General features: G+C 44.2%; 1 protein-coding gene across 2 annotated transcripts in view; it reads right to left on the reverse strand.

Moving 5' to 3' along the window:
• The window catches only part of scaper (S-phase cyclin A-associated protein in the ER), a 97,549-nt gene that overhangs the window by 78,108 nt on the left and 2,004 nt on the right, over positions 1-17,437 (reverse strand). Inside the window, exons 1-4 of one of the 2 annotated variants that reach the window (XM_036534964.1) lie at positions 15,870-16,456; positions 12,223-12,340; positions 8,443-8,519; positions 5,505-5,654 (exon numbers count right to left, since the gene is read on the reverse strand). In XM_036534964.1, coding sequence (XP_036390857.1) covers positions 5,505-5,654; positions 8,443-8,519; positions 12,223-12,340; positions 15,870-15,923 — 399 coding nt within the window. In that variant the 5' untranslated portion in view covers positions 15,924-16,456. Of the gene's footprint in view, positions 1-5,504; positions 5,655-8,442; positions 8,520-12,222; positions 12,341-15,869; positions 16,457-17,437 lie in introns of those variants that run through there. The other variant, XM_036534965.1, reaches the window with a different exon arrangement.

Raw genomic sequence — 17,437 nt, forward strand, 5'->3', positions numbered from 1 at the left:
CTCACTGCCAAGGTTAACAAAAAAGATGATATGGAATTAGAACAGTAATTTCTGCTTCCTATGAGTGCTACAGTAGTTAGCCAAGTACCTGGTTAGCAGTATTGAATGATGTGATGCTTTGATTGCTTCAAAAATGACAGCAAAAATGTATTAAAAAGAGAGCTTGAATGTTATCACTTTCTTTTCGTGTGACTTGTGACAAAATGATTCATGTTAGTCATTATTTGATTCTATCAAATAATCACAAATTATCACAAACGAAATAAGGGCTAAACGATGGGAAAGGCATTATTATTTGTGGCAAAGGCACACCTCAACACTGTACTCCAAGCGAGTGCTGTCAACTTGGCAGAGAGACCGGCCTGATATCCCCAGTTTCGTGCCCCGTCACCCCCCCGCCCACCCCCCACTCTGAACCCTATAGAAAAGCTGAAAGGTAGAGAATAGCCCTGAGTGAGCAGGAACAATAGCACTGCCCTCCCCAGCTAATGGCCCTATTTGAAGGGAATGTCCGGGACAGCCCAGAGCAGGGCCTTTATCAAGCTCCAATCGCGGGGCACTCTGGAGCACCTGTAACCTGAGCCCCGCGCCACCAAAAGGAAAACACAAACAAGACAAGCAGCTGGACTGGTGCTGGCAGAGTCACTGGTGCGCGTCCCACTGTTCCCTCAGCCATGAAGGCACTTCTGTTCAAGCGGGACGGGGTGAGGGGGACAGAGGCCCCTCAGAGAGCACTCCCCCCACCCCCCCACCCCAGCACCCCCCCCACCCGCCCCACTGATCACTGCATCTCGAGGTGCAGCTAAAATTACCAATTAGTTTACCAATTGGCTGCGACGAATTCGATTGGTTGGTAATTAATTCTAGTTACTGGCGCGTAGAGCAGGACGGATGGCGCCATCCCTTTGTCCTACTGACACACAATCCAGGGCAGCCGAGCCCTGGGGGAGCGGCGGACATCGATACAGCCCGAGGCTCAGCTCCTCACCACACTGGCAGCCCCACTCCACACTCTGCGCAGCCCAGAGAGGGAGAGAACGAAACCTCAGCCGCCTGAGAAGGTGCTGACCACTAACAGGCAAAGCTAGGAACCTGAGGTTTCTCCTCCATCTCCATCTCCCTCTCCCTCTCCCTCACACATACACACACACACACGTATATGTATACTGACACACACACACACACACACACACACACACACTACATTACAGCACATTCACATTCTTAGCCAGTGCAACTTCTACACAAGTAGATATATTTTCCCACATGCATGTATGCATGCATCTACACATGCATGTACACGGAATAATACAAGCGTACACATACAGGTTTGCACACACATATGGATGTGCATGCAGACACATGCACACATGTGAATGCACATGTTCTCTCTCTCTCACACACACACACAGCAAGCAGTTAGTGTGGGAGGGAACAGTGTAGCTCTACAGAGAGGTCACATGGCTCATTGATACCGCCCAAGCTGAAGGTCATGGAGAGTGTAGAGAGCTGGATCGATCCCATCAGGATATACAAAAATAAACAGCCATTTGCTTTTTCCACCCCAGACTGAGACAAACCACTTAAACCATTTATTCTTATGAAAAATCTCTCTGTGCATTGAACTTGATAGTACCTATACTTACGGATGATTACAAACAATTGAAACAAATATTGATGAAGATACAGTGTGGCTGCTATTGTTATCACTTCCACTAAAGACTTGTTGACTACAACTTGCCTCTGCACATGCTACATTACATAGCATTGTTTTTCTCCATGAGACAAAATGCCCATAAAAGGAGGGGGGTGTGTCAGCAGGGAAGGTCCCAGTGATTTCCTTAATGCAGAGCCCTCTGGGAGAACAGACTGCCTCAGATCTCATCCCCAGTGGCAAAGACAGCTTGTGAAACAGACACGGCAGATTTATTAGACACGTGAAGGGAGTGGTAATTGGGAGTAAAGCTCTACGGTGCTTTTAGTTAATAGACAAGTCAACCAGTGAGGGATGTGTCAGGCAGCACCAGAGCTTATTAGGAGCTGGTTAACAGGACAGCCCCAGCGGTGTTTGCTCAACTGGTTATGGATGTCTCTGCTGGAGAACTCTACAGTAATGCCGCCTACACTGCATGTGTACCAAGCACACACTTGGTCCCAAGAAATTAATTCAGCCAAACAGGATTTCTGACCTGGCTGCATTTCCTCCATCATGACAGATAAGTGGTTTTGTTGAGAGCCCTTGACAGAAATTGCAAAGACAGACTGCACACCTCAACAAGACCCAAGCTCTGTGCAATTCATTTTATGCACCACAAACCATAACTAAACAAAAGACAATCCAGACCAAAGGTGAATGAGTTATGGAGGAAAGTGTAACAGTTCATGAAATTCAGCAAAATCCATGTTGTTTATTAATTCACAAAATTTATTTTCAACTCATTCAATCTTATCACAATCTTGTTTACAGACGTTTCAGGCAATGTGCAAAGTGACGTGTTTTTCATGAATTTCACTTGCTAAGAACTGATAACGGTCCAGTTGTTTCTTAACACTCATGTTTAAACCAATGAAAAAGGCTCAACTCCTACAAAAGTATGATGTGCCATAAATCAGAGCTCAGGGGAAGAAACCAATGATAAGAACTAATTAGGCCTTTGGGCTGCGGGTTAAAGAGGTTTCGGTGTTATTAAAATAAAACCATAAATCAGCATCCTCGCCACAATTCCAGCGTAAAAAGGCAAATGGATCCAAGCAAATAGAGCACTTGTTTTGACAGATTGCCTACCATTTCTCTGGAGACAGCCAAACAGACCCTCACTCCTTTCACTCACTCAATAACGAATGAAGCAGCAACTGCTTTTTAGAACGTCTATATAATCAAACATGATAAAGCTGGGGATAACTATAAATCACACCTCTCATCCGAAAAGCTGCTAAAGATAGCAAAGCTAAAAAAGCCAGTGAAGATGAAGTGATGCATGCCCTGAATCCTGAGGATAATGTTTAACTGAGGTCTGTGCTCCCAGTGAGAAAGGATCTTAGGGAAGTGATGGATCGCTGGGTAAAGGCACTGTAAAAAGCTGAAGCTCTGTTGTGGCAGACCTCAGACAGATATTGTTTGTGTTTTCATGTGCTGCTGTGTGGTGCGCACCACGCAGAAATTTATGAAACTCCAGGGTGTCGTCAGCGGGCGGAACCAGAGCGCTCTGTTGCGCCCTGGTCTGATTCCTCCATTTATCACAGACTCCATTAGCCTACAGTGCAAGGGTGCGGTGCGGGCAGCGTAGGGTGCATTTGTGGTCAGGGTGGAAGGCGCTGGAGACGCGGGGCCATTAGCATGGGGTACTGCCCGAGGCGTAACCCAAGCGCCGGAGGGGTGAAAGGAGGAGGAGGAGGAGGAGGAGGAGGAGGGGGAGATCCTCTTACACGGCCCTGATGTCTGTAGTCTGACCGCAAGCCTCCTCCCTGCAGCGCCGACCGCAAGCCGCCAACAGGACTGCACTCAGCGTTATCCTGCATGACACACCGATCGATCGATGCACATGCACACGCCACCGCTGCACCACAGAAATCAGATGGTCATATACATATATAGCTGCCTCAGAGAAAACAAACAAGCTGGATTTCAACAACCCACTGCCTCTCTCCCTGGGGTATGGGCTACACTGCACCTCAGGATAACCCCCCCGCACTCAACTGAATAATACGAGCTCAAGTCACAGTTCCACTATAAAAAATATACACTGCACAGCATGTGTAACGATTACTGATAGAAGAATCAACTGCACACAGTGATAAAAAGCACTGAAACTGAATCATTTCACACTAATATCTGTTTCAGATTCTTTATTTGTAAGAATTATTTTGGACACAATAAATAATATGATAATCAAGTGTAATGGTGCATCATAAGCTAAAAAAGTCAAAAGCCACTAGTACAGTGAATGCCATACTAAGTGTAGCACCTAGAATATTTTAAGTTGTGCATCTTACCTAAAACCTCTCCATATAGCATCAAATAAGAGAAAAATATTGTTTAAATAATAGTGTAGTATTTTCATTAACCTATAATTCCAGTTATCAACTGCTTGTAAGCATCCAATTACCCTTATAAGCAGAATGCACTGCGATATTGCTGAAGATAATATGTGGAGTAACCCTCTAATCTCTAATTTGCTTTATATTATTTATGGCATTGGTTAATCAATATGTGCTGAGAGAGTGATGACTATAGCTGGAGAGCCCAGAGGAATAGTCATGCAGTGGGCTGTTCTGGCCAGGTGTAACCCAATGACATGCATGCATGCATGCATGGCAGAACCAATACAGGAAGTTCCATGCATTGAACACAGCACCTGAACTACCTGGATTGCACATCCAGCAGTGGATAACATGCAAACAGGCTGCTGTGTAAGTTGCCCTGAATAAGGGGCATGTGCTGAGTAAAAGTAAGGTGCAGACATAAAAATCAGTCAGTAATGCTGCACAGAGACACAGAAGTCACAGCCCTGACTGGTTTCACAGATTACCGACAGCTCTGTTCTGCACGGACACACACATACACACACACACACACACGGCAGTGAAATGTTCCCACGCTTGATGAGTCTGACCTGCGTACCTGCTTGGGCCCTTGGCGACTTCACTACGTGAAACAATCAAGTTACATTTAACAATAAAAGCTGTAGCCCAGTGCTCTCCACTCCAAAAACAGACACACACACCCAGGGCCTACAACCACCAGAGGGAAACTGATTCACTGAAACACTGCCAAGAAGAGGCTCTCTCACCTCAGAAAGATGAACTGCATTGTTGAGGCCTGTTAAGCCCTACGTCCCCCACAGCTCCCCTACCACCCTCTCAGCCTGGACGACCACAAACAGACCTTCTCTCCTCACCTTTCAGCACCCCCCCTACACACACACACTCATACACACTGTTTACACACTGTCATCAATCTCCCCCCTCCTCCAGGACGGCTGGGGAGCACCCAGTGGTAATTCTCTCACCGGGACGCCTTCAAAGCTTCCTCTGACACAAACCAGAAAACAAAAGGAATGTGCAAAGGGGAAAAAAACACAACAGGAAAAAAAAAATCTCAATAGCACCATCTACTGTTCAGCAAAAATGCTTCATGTCCTATGCCAGGTCCAAGGCTTGCATCGGCTACACTACAAGACTCAGAATCCATTAGCATCATATACTGAAAAGGCACAACACCAACATGCATATACCTATCACATTGTCTGGTGGCTACGTCAGGCTTTAACACTGGTGTCGTCTCTCCTCCTGGGAGCAGGGGAGGTTAGTGACCCTGTTTACTTTGAGAGGTCAAGTTTACATTCCTTTAGTGTTACCTGAGCGCTGGATTTCTTTCAGGACTGGCAGCTCACATGATGTTAGTGAGGTACACCCTGGGGATGAGGGTGAGGGGTGCTGACAGATGCCTCCAACAGCATTCTCACAGGTGGCACAGGTCTAGCCAGGCCAGGCTAAGGTCTTACCTTGCACTCCACCACACTCTGGTCCGATTCGCATGTCACGTAAATCTCATCCACCGCCCGGCGGAGGTTATCGAAGAGGAAGGCCCAGTAGCGCGCCCTCAGGTCCACCTTGCGTGGCTGTCTTGCCTTGGTGGGGCTCTTCTCTGTGTTCTTATCAAGCAAGGAAAGCAGAGTGAGAACAGATACTTTCAGCATAACAGTGCCTAAACTATACTACAGCCACTTTATCCTATAGGGTAGTGACGAGATTTAGCACCTAAGGGACAGGATTATAACTAGGAACCTGCAAGCTCAAATCCTGGGTGGGGCACTGCTTTTGAATCCTTGTAATGAACCTGAGTTGCTTCCACAAACATCGAGCTGTTAAAGGGATAAATGTAAAAAGTCACCCTGCACAGGACAACCGCAACATCATCCATCATTTGGCCCAATTTCACTTCAGAAAGGAAGAAAGTGTCTTTGTCCTGAGCTGCTCTGTAGAAGTCCTCCACTGGCTGGCACTGTGTTTCAGAGTAGACACAGAGAAACAGGCTGTGGGCTGCACTGGGAGATATGATGACTTATTGAAGCCAGGTAACCAAGTCTGAACCAGCTCGCAGGGTAGGTATATTCCCAATATACAAGCCGGGATAAAACAGGTGCACAACACACTGGACAAAAGGGTGTTATTTTAGGAGTTCAATGCCTAATGGGCTTATATTTATGTTAAAATAAACAAAAATCCATGTTTTTTTCCTGAAACACCAAAGCTATTAGAAGAAAACAACTGACTTGGAAAGGATGAAAACCTTCAGGCTGCAACTGGGTGAGCTATGAGGAGTTTGTGAGTGGGGTGAAGGAGTCACCAGACCAGTCCACCAGCAGGGGGAGCTATGGCTGAGTCTCCCAGCAGGCTGTCAGGAGCCTGCCACTACCATACACCAACATGCCTGTCGATTTTCTCACCTACTTTTCTACTCTGACAGGCTACGCTGTCCCCCAAGTGACCACCATGATCACTAAACAAATGTAGTTATACACATGTGCAATTCGCTGAAATAAGTTCTGATAAATTGTTTTTACAATAGACTGCAAAACAGTATACCATGTGGTGTAGAGCAGTGTGGTTCTGCTCATGTTACACTGGTAATCTCTCAGGACAGGCTGTGATGTGCAGAATCCCCATGAGTACCACATTGGAATAGCACTGAAGACACATTCAATCTGAATTTGGATAAAAGTGACCCTCAATCCCTCTTTCTGCATCTAGCTCCCCCTCGCCATTGCTTACTTTATGCATCTTTTTCCCTCTCTCTACTTTTCGGTGTGTCTTCCTCTTAGTGTCTGTGTGAATGACTCCTTTCTCAGTCTCTAACTCTGCCTCTTGCTCACTCACTCTCTCCAGCTGGTGGTTTTCACTTGCATTGTACCAGTAACTCCTGATCATCTCACTGAAAGCTCGAGCACCACACTGCAGCCCACACATAATTATCCATCAATCTGTCAGGACAGGAACAGGTTTGCACTAATGAGCTCAGTGCTTGCTGCACTCCAGCATTCACCCAGCATTCAGGGGGTCAGCATGCACACACGCACTTACTCACACACTAATAATCTCACAAGCGTACAGCACTGAAGCCATCAAATAAGGACCGAAATTTCAAGAGACCACATGAAAAAGCCAATAAACCCTTTGAAGCCCTAAGATTCACTAATGTACAAGACTCTGGGAGCCAGCTCTGGACAGAAAATGCCTGGGTAATGGAGAGGCCCACCACTTGTGCCACTCAGAGGACCCTACACCCGCCTTTGGGATTGGACCCTGACCACAAGCCTGATTCACAGGGTTCCACTATCCATTAGTGGCCTCAGGTGAGGTCACATGACCCCACTGCAGTGACATCACCTACATCAGCATAAACTGCCGAGCTGAAATCAGAATCATTATCATCATCAATACCATCCATAACTCCACGATCAGTTGTCAAGGTTAAAGTTATGTATTGTCATTACTGACAACTTGCATAGCTTACATGTATTATGTAACATTTCAGGTTATGTGCCTTGATAGAGGATATGACAGCAAAAGCACAGAGCACTATCAATAATTCTGTATATTGCAAGGGTCTATCCATGCATAACCTGTAGTACTCAACAATCATTCTGATGGACAATAGAAAGCGAAATCACTATTGTCTGAAGACGCCTGCTCAGAAAGTATTTAGATTTTCTCACTTCCTGTTGCCTGCAGCGGTGTGCATTTATGCTCACAAACAATCAATTGTTATGGATCCCTAGGACCATGTGCTCCTTTAATGGATTCAACAACCATGCTTTGCTAGAGAGGCCATGCTGTGCTTAACACTGAGAACACTTCAGGACCTGAACATAGTCCACTGGTTACCAGCACTGGTCCAGACTAATTACACATAATCAACACACTTGATTACATGTCTGCATTACTGATATCTTTAAGGAGCTCAAATGAAGAAGAAATAAGTTCAAACATGCCATGTCTGTAACAAGAAACTGCCAATGTTCCAGTGATTTCAAATCCAGATAAGCATTCAATTAACAGCTCAATCAAGGGCAATCAAATGAGAGCTCAGCTGGAGCAAAAAACAGCATAAACAGCGTGGCCCCAGGACCAGGGTAAGTAAACACTGAAGTCTTTGTTTCTGGTTAAGTGCAGATAGGTTCAACCCTGAGGGTTGAGGACACAGGCAGTGTTAAGGTAAACTAAAGAGGTCTCTGCTTCCCTCTGCTGGTCAGATATCAGAATCACAAGCCTTATTAGACCTTGGAGTTTGAGATGTTATCACACTAATCAAACAGAGCATCAGCTGCAAGACAGATGAGTAAATTCACAATCACACTGACTGATATTAATGTATATCAGTATATTTATTTAGGATTTATCCTCTTCCAACAGGTACTGCGGATGGAAGGAAGTACACACCTGTTTTTTGTTCCTGTGTGGTCCTGAGTTGATCCTCTGTGACCTTGGACTGGCATTAGAGTGTGGCTTGGACTTCCCTAAGAAGGAAAGTTTCCATTCAGCGTTTATAAACAGGCAAACCCTTTCAATGCAGGCATAGATTCAGAGAGAAAAGGCAAGCTAACATTGTCAAAAAGCAGCAATTGAAAGGAGACAGCAAAAAAGAGGTAAGGTACAGGGAAATGACATAGATGTAAGTAATAAATTGTTTGTTTCATGTAAGTAATAAAGTAATACATAAATAATATAAGTGTGTGTGCACGTGTGTGCTCTGATAAAGCACACAAACAGAAATTTGACAGAGAGAGAGGGTAAGAGTGGACAGAGTAAAGGAGTCAGACAGAAAGAGACAGAAGAATGAAATACTGACAGAATAACCTTGCGTTCACACCGACAGCAACAACAAGCGACAAAGCGGCCAGAAGTCATTCATCTCCAATGGTCGCTGGGCTATACTGAGCAACATGGTGCGGCGACATTTGCAACTTCAGTCAAGCGACGGTCGGTCAGAGGGCAGATGCGTTCCTCTTATATTCTTTCCCTGTGAAATGTTTTCTTAAACTTTAGTTCCTATATTAGCATTTTAGTTCCCATAGCCGACATGGAGGAGAAACTACTGATTGCAGCTGTTGCTGGCTTTCCTGTCCTGTACGATGCATCCCTGTCCATTTTACAAAAAAATGATGCATGGAGGCAGATTTCCAAGATTGTTGGGATGAGTGGTGAGGTTTAATCAAGTGAATGGCAAATTTAAGCAGTTGTCAATGATGCTATCTAAAATTCCTCATGAACAGTACATATAAGCAAGATCACACTATTTGTGGGAAAATAAATTCCCTCCAAAACATGCTTTTCAGCGGGAATGCACCTAATTTGTGGGTTGACGCATATATTGGGCGATATACACTGGGGTCCAAAATTATTGGGGCACTCACTTTTTTTTCTGAAAACCCACAATATTTTTGCTGCATATTCCATCAGACATTGGGAAAGTCATATTTATGTCAATGTCAATTTCAGCTTCATCTTCTGTGACCATGTTCCAACCTTGTTAGGTTTATATAGGCTTTAGTATGAGTGTTCAATTAGGGGGCAGGGCAACATTCAATCAGACCTAATTGAAGTGATGGTCATTTTTGTTCACTTGTCTGCACTCAGTAAGTATGTAGGTACCTTTTAAAATTAAGTTAATGTCATTGAATTGTCAGTTTGTTTGGCAGAATTAATGTCATACATATTATTAAAATGTTGGAAATAGGGTAGTCATCAGGCAATCGTGTGCCAACCACATAAAGAGATGTTTTGAAAATGTTAATAGTTGCCAAAACATGTAACTGTTTTCGCCACACCATAAATTAGGCTTGAGTGATAAAACTAATAGCTACATGGACACATCCACACTTATTCACAAAATGCCCAGGTGTCCCAATAATTTTGGACCCTAGTGTATTAATAGACCTGCCTTTAAGAAAATGCAAACATACAACTCCATGATGAATACAGCAAAGACGATTTAAATATAACATATAAATATAATATAACATATTATACATATTTATAATATGTATAATACATATTTAAAAATATGTAATAATATAAATGTATTATACATATACAAAATGTATAATACAAATTTATAATATATATTAGTATACACAATATGTACTGCGTATACATAATATGTATTAGTACACACATTTATTAGAAACTTGATGCATCTCCTGTCAATACATTTGTAGCCCACTTCCTCAAAACTACATTAGCAACGCCCACAAGCTGGCTGCAGCAAGCGACAGTGACACAGCGACTTGGCGACATATAGCGACAAAGTCACTGCCGATGTGAGTTCAGGGTAAGAGAGACAGAGAGACAAAGAGTTGCAGTTAGATTTAATATTGTTTATATTATTGCTTTCGCAACACTGCTTTTGTTTGTCTTGCCCGTAAAGCACCATTCAATTTAATTGAACTGTGCTGAGCTGACTTCACAGATGAGAGAGAGAGAGAGAGAGAGGAGGTGGTGACAGAGAACAGCACACTTAAGCATCCCTATACCATAGGTCAAAGAGACAGCAGCTTGTTATCTGCATCCAACATACACTCAGCATCAGATAAGCAGATTACACTGGCACAATGTCAAAAGAGCCTTAATCAACATGATCAGGATGGGAGCTCTAAAAGACTCATCCTGTGAAAAGAAGAGGGAAAACTAGTGAGAAAGGTCCAACTGTTGTGAATTTGGTTCAGAATTTGCTTATTACATGCCTGTTTTTCACTTGTGAGGAGAAATCACCTTTAGGCCTTTGAATAAGAGAAATGTTTTGAGAGAGATGTTTAAATTTTAAAGAGTGGGGTCAGCTGTATATACATTGTCTGGGTGTGATCTTGCCATGGACCTTCTGATGCCTTGGAGAGGGACAGAGGTATTGCAGCAAGGCTGGAAACCAATGAACCATGGAGAACAGTGATGTATGGCTGAGTGTACGATCACTAAAGTATAGTATGTGGTGCAGGTCTCCATTCTCCACATTCCCAGAGGGCAAAGTAATGAATGACAAATAACTATTTGCACCTTCAGGAACTAATGATACATTTGAGAGAAAGTAAATAAGAGATAAATCTCATCTGCATAGTGGTAAGAAAATATTTCTATGTTTTCAATCAAAAGCTTGTTAATCTTTGCATGGTGTGGAAATCAGACACCATGTCCACACTGATCTGCAATCAGACACATTGTCAAAGTCAAATGAACTCACAGCCCTCAAATGCCATCTTGGGTACTGCTCTGTATAATAAAATAAGCTGCATTCTGAGATGTCTTTGGAAACACAAAAACTGATTGCTCTCCTGTTTATGAGCATAAGTATATAAGTATGTGTAAGCATAAAGCACTTTAACGCTTCATCTTTGACGTGCTGGTTTCTGAAAAGGCACTGAAACTCTTGCAGGACCTACTTTGCCATTTCCTCACATTAAACCTCCTACTTAAGGTTTTTCAAACTCACAGCACCACATATATCCTTTGTGAGTAGAGCTTTCTCCAGTCAGCCTCTTTTTAGCAGGTTTAACACTAATAATACTGAACTTATCCAGCCTTCCTCATCCCCACCCCCATCCCCAACATTTCATTCATTGACATCTCTTTGGTATGAAAGACATTGATCCTCCAGTCACATTGATTTTGCTCCAAATCTGGCTGTGTAACCTGACCGTGGACAACCCAAGGGCAGGACTGACATTCTCCCCCTCCCAAGCCATTAGATGCCCTTGCCATCATCTACCTGGTCATGTCACTCTCACTAAACACAAGGTATGAGGGATGGAAAATTACAGCATCTGTGCACAACGCTCCATCCCATGAGGCAGCATGCAGAGGTACTCCTGCACTTCACACGTGTGATCGAGTGAAATCAGAAAGGTTGATCTACTTTGTGTGTGTGTATGTATATGGTCATTCAGTTTCACTTGCAAGCATGGGTTAAATACACATCAGTAAACATACCTTCAAATACAGCCCACTGAAAACACACATGGTTGAGACATTTGATTTCTGTTGTGTCACTGGTTAATTAACTACCCATTCTGCAGAGATTAGCCAGGTAATCACATCAATACAGCCCTAAAACTGCTGTACTCAAGCAAGCTCTCTGCTCTTGTGCAAGAGCAGAACGATGTCGCAGTTGGTAGTATAGCTGCAACACCATGATAGATTGATGTTTGTTTACGGGGAGAGAGCGCTCACCATCCTCCTCCTTGCTCTCCACGGGCACGCTCCAGGCGATGAGATTCCGTGCAGCACGGCCCTCCTCGGCCACAATCTTCCTCACCTTGTCCTGGCTGGTGGAACGCTGGAAGGAGGCCTGGAGAGAAAGCATGGCATTCTATCACATAGGCTGCAGCTCTGTGTGACACCAGTGAATCAGGACACAGACTGGTAGGGGGCCGCGGCACTGAAGCACTCTGCCACACCACAGCATCGCTTCAGCCCAGCTCCGCTAAGGAAGAACAGGCTACTTCCACCTGTTGTGTGAAGGCTGTGTATCCACACACTGCAGTTAGCTTGTCAAGAGTGATAAACAGCACCGGTGACACAGACAGTGCAGTTAGTCTGACAACTGTACACACAGACACACACAAACAGTTAATGACACAAGAGCACTCCAAGTTACTACTCAAGCCAAACCATTACACAGCAATTATGACAGAAGTTCTGCAGTGGCTTTCTCAGTATAGTTGTAATGCGCAAAGTGAACACTCACTGATAAACTGACATGAATTAATAACCACAATTCATATTTGCTTTGTGCAGGTCTAGCTAGTACGCCTGGCACTACATTCTGTAACAAAATGTTGTGTGTGAAGAAACTGTAGTAAGAGCTAAAGCAAAAATCAGAACCACATTCACACTGCATATGTACAAAGTTAACCTGCATTCATCGCTCCCCCTTCAGAACTTCATTAGTGACAGGTTAGGACCAGCAATATGAATAGCAAACAATAACATAACGAAACACAACAACAAAGTATTCAAATATGTTTCAGTTTTTTTTTTTATTATTTTGCTCACAAGTTGCCCTCATCCAGAGCAACTTACAAACCTCAAATGCGATTCATTTGTACAGCTGTATACTTTTACTGAGGCAATTCAGGTTGAACACCATACACAGGTGTAAAACAGCAGTACCCCACCTGGGAATCAAACCACTCAACCTCCGTGTTACAAGTCCAGCTCCTTACCACTAGTCCCCACTACAGCCCCTGTTATAATGTCCCACATCGGACAAATGTCCTGACATCACAGAATCCCAGAGGTGTGTCTTAGCAGAATGGAGAGGATTTGCTTCATCACACAGCTGCAGAATGTATGACATGGATGCTAGTGATCCTTCAGTGCAGTTACCATTCTGTCACACCCAAGCTCACTGTCCAATCACACCAAACTACAGAGCAATCATACTGCATAAAAACATGCTGGATCCATGGAATCACTATAAGTGTAATTCAGCACAGGACAATGGCCTTCGTTCCTGGACACACTTTTTTCATCATAATTATCATAACTAAAATCCCTCCTTTGATTATAGAGTGCAGCTGTTTTCTGTTTGTGCTTTAAAGGTCATAACAAGGTCCACTACACTTAGCAGTAAGCAAAACACAGTGAAAGCAATGAAGAAATATTAACCACAGCAGGAAGCAAACAGAGTGTAACTATCAGTATTTCTAAAATGGGTGTAACAAATGAGCATTGCATTGAGTGAGAATGTTGTGTCCCAAATATAATGATAGGCAAAAATAATGGAAACACCAAATGAAAAACAATTTGTATTTTGAAGAAACTAAATCAGTTTAAAAAGATACTGTCAACACTAATGATCAATATGTTTCTGCTATGAAACACATTTTAAAATTAACACTTTAATATGTGAGGTTATAAAGCAACATGGGATTTAACAGATTTTTCAGTTAAAAAAAAATCTGGTGTCCAAACTGCAGGTGTCCCACTTGCAAAAATGGCAAAATTATTTAATGTGTACAGGGGAAAAGTGCTGAAAATCATGATGGCATATGTCAAACAAGGAAAACGGCATCAGGAAAGAGGAACAGTGGTCACAATTCGAAGCTCAAGGGATAGATGGACACTTTACAAGATAGTTACTAAAAAACCCAAAACAGCTTCAAAAGTTACCACAGAACTGAATCTACTCCTCCATGACCTAGTCTCAACAAACACTCAAACACTGCACAAAACCTGGATATCCCATTACAATCCTTTCCCACAAACCTGCACACTAGCATTCCAAGAAGGAGCAAACCTGTCCTGAAAGCAGAGGATGACCAAATTCCTTATCAGTTGATAAATACAGTACTCAGATTGTTTAGTGTTTCCATCACTGTCTGCACGAGTAAACATTTTAAACAAGACAGATTTTAAACTGCACTGTCAGTATGCATTGTGCAGTATGCAACATGCAACAGTGCATCTGTTATTGAATCCAGAAGGTACTTCTCCCCCACTAGAACTGACATCAGACTGATTACATGATGTTATCAGCTGCCACCTCTCTCTAACAAACACACACATCCAGAAATTCCACAGCCATACTTTGTTCTAGGCACTGATTTCCATATTTAGCACCTTGTGTAGTTAATATAGTGGGACAGATAGATGTAGTGCTTGGGAGTCTCTAATCAGAATGTTGCAAATTTGCTTCCCTGGTAGGGCACTGTCAGTGAACCTAGAAGCAAGACACTTGTGTGACACTGAACTTCTTTGGTAAATACTGTTCAGTATAAATGTGTCAACATGTGTAAGTGCCCAAGCTGCCCTGGATAAGGGGACATGCTAAGCAAACAAATAATGTTGCTCCTGCAATGTCATGTGACCACTGTCAACTGTCATCCATCACTGGTATGCCTGGGAGCATGGAGGAATGTCTTTGCAAAGCTAATTTATGCTGCAGATACAACCACTTGAAACCTGCACCCACAGGCCTGAAAATAACATGTTTTCTGGCAAAAGATTAAGGAACGGTAACAATGCTCAAAGCAAATTCTTTCAGTAATGCCGCCTGCAGCCTTTTCTGAAGCCACACCAAGCTGCATCTCAGTTTGTTTTCTTTTTTAAATCACCGCGCCTTGCATCACAATCATTCATCAAAGAGTTAAATGTCAGCCTCTTTGAAGCCATGCCTCCTTGCTTCCAGAACAAATGCTCATAATGTTTCATTGGAACTAGATATCCAGAAACAGCACACACTGTCCTAGCGTGCTCCCACTCTATGCCCTGCAGCTTAATATATACACAACTGACCTACTTTTAAAGAGCAAGATAGCATCCTAAGATATAACGGCAGCCTCTTAAGAGAAAAATAGGGACAATGAAGATAGTGTGATGAGGTTCCAGAACAATGAGGGGAAATGACACAACATAGAGACAAGCATGGGCTCAAACCCCGCCGATCTGCACACTGAAAGTAAATATTTACTCTTGGTTTCTGAAGCTTTGGCAGCCAATCAAATGGCAGACTGTAAGGAGCGGGGTCCACTCCAGAGACCGATGCCTAGTAATGCAGGCTTGGCTTGGTTGAACACGGCCGCACTGGATTATGGAAAGGCTCCCTGATCCACTTAATGAGCTGCAGGCCTCCGCCACCTGTCTCACGCCGTAGGAGCCGAGCGTGTCTTTCCCCCCTGCACCCCTTTCCTGTCCTGTAAGGAGAGCGCACTCGGCTGTCAACACTCCACAGCCCAGCCCTTTCAGGAACAGCACAAAGCCATGCATTGTGAAGCAGCCCCTCTGTCACACGGTCTGCAGGGGTACTGTCCATAATCACGCCGGCTACCAGAAGGCCCCCGAGGCATGCAGGAGAGAGATTAGAGGCTACGTACAGAGTAGAAGCAGAGCCTGCGTGAAGGTTCCTCCTCCTTCTCCGGGCCCGACATACTTCTGCAGTTCCGACTTCAGGCAACCTGTTCCCCCTTGCTGGCATTGCTGCCCGTACTCGGTGTCATCGTCATCTGACTGCAGGACCAAAATAGACTCCCGCGGCGTGCGGCCCAGGCAACTTGTGCAGCTGTGTCAACTCTTCTACCAATAGCGATGGAGAGTGGCCGGTGCTTAGCCAGCAGGGAGACCTTTAACCCTGCCGCCTCCCACTGTAATCGCAGCTGAGCCCCTCTGCTCTGTGCTGACCTAGCTGCCAGGCCAGGGACCCGCGGTGATCCAGGCGTCGTCCACGCGCCCACCTGACTGCCTGCCCGTTCCGCGACTCTTCCTGTGTTCACTGCTGCCGTCACAGCAACGGCACGCCGCGATCCCAGCCTCTTTCTCTCTCTCCCTCTCTCTCTCTCTCTCTCTCTCTCTCACGGTCCCCTCCAGTGTGTGGCTGCCCCACTCAGCAAAAGCGCCGCCTCGCTCCAGAGGGCAGCTCTGGGCTTACGCTGCGTGCCTGTGAGCCTGCATCATCAGAGAAGAGGCTGCGCATCCCATCTGACACAACGGCGCATGAATCACGGCGAAAAGGAGGACGGAAACAGCAAGGAGGGGGCTGCGTCCCCCTCCCAGCGGGTCGAGCTTTCAGCGAGGAGGTCCGCGATGGAGTGGGCTGCACTCGCAGGGAGGAGGGAGAGGAGAGGCACAAACGAGCTGCTGATCTGCAATGAACACACAGCGCTTGCGGGAAGAATGCTGATATCATTTCAGCGCTGCCAAAGTGCTGTATCAAAACAAAGTTCGCACTGTCCCTTCGGAAATGGAACACCAATAAACAATAGCTGGTGACACATCTTTTTGAGGAGCCCACTCAGAAAGTTTTTTTTTTAATACTTGTTACCTGGACACAGAGCTGTCACTGCTTGCAAAAAAGGCACAATAATCCCATTTTCCATTTTCCTTTAACTCCAGAGACACTGGACAAAACAGTGATAGATGCGACATAATTGTATCACAAGAAAGTGAAATTCATTTCATCACACTTAAAAAATGCTGTTACTAAACGGCATCTGAATACACATCGTAGCATGTGAGCAAGGTACTCATTAGTGAAAAGTACACAATTTTCTTAAATCTGATCAAATGTAATCTCTAACACACTAGAGAAATAAGGGTACATATTTTAACACATTCGACATCTTAACATTCGAAACCATCAAATAGTAATAATACAAACATGGAAACAGCCACAAAGTTTATTCACATGATTGCAGTCTTCCTCTCCTTTTTAAATATGAAATAAAACCTAATGCTCTGCATAGTGTATCAAAAGGCAGTAATGATATGCAGACCACACCGCCCCAACACAGAGCACAAAGTAAGACTGAGATCTGAAACAGAATGCCAAGCCGATATCAATACCATTTTGAGACCAATATTGACACCAAGACAAAGATAAAATGCCAGTGGTTTATTTGTTTATCACATTGTACTCCATATGACCAAGATCAAGGCCAAAACCAAA

Source organism: Megalops cyprinoides, chromosome 8 (genome assembly GCF_013368585.1).
Source record: "Megalops cyprinoides isolate fMegCyp1 chromosome 8, fMegCyp1.pri, whole genome shotgun sequence".
NCBI classification, from domain to species: Eukaryota; Metazoa; Chordata; class Actinopteri; order Elopiformes; family Megalopidae; genus Megalops; species Megalops cyprinoides.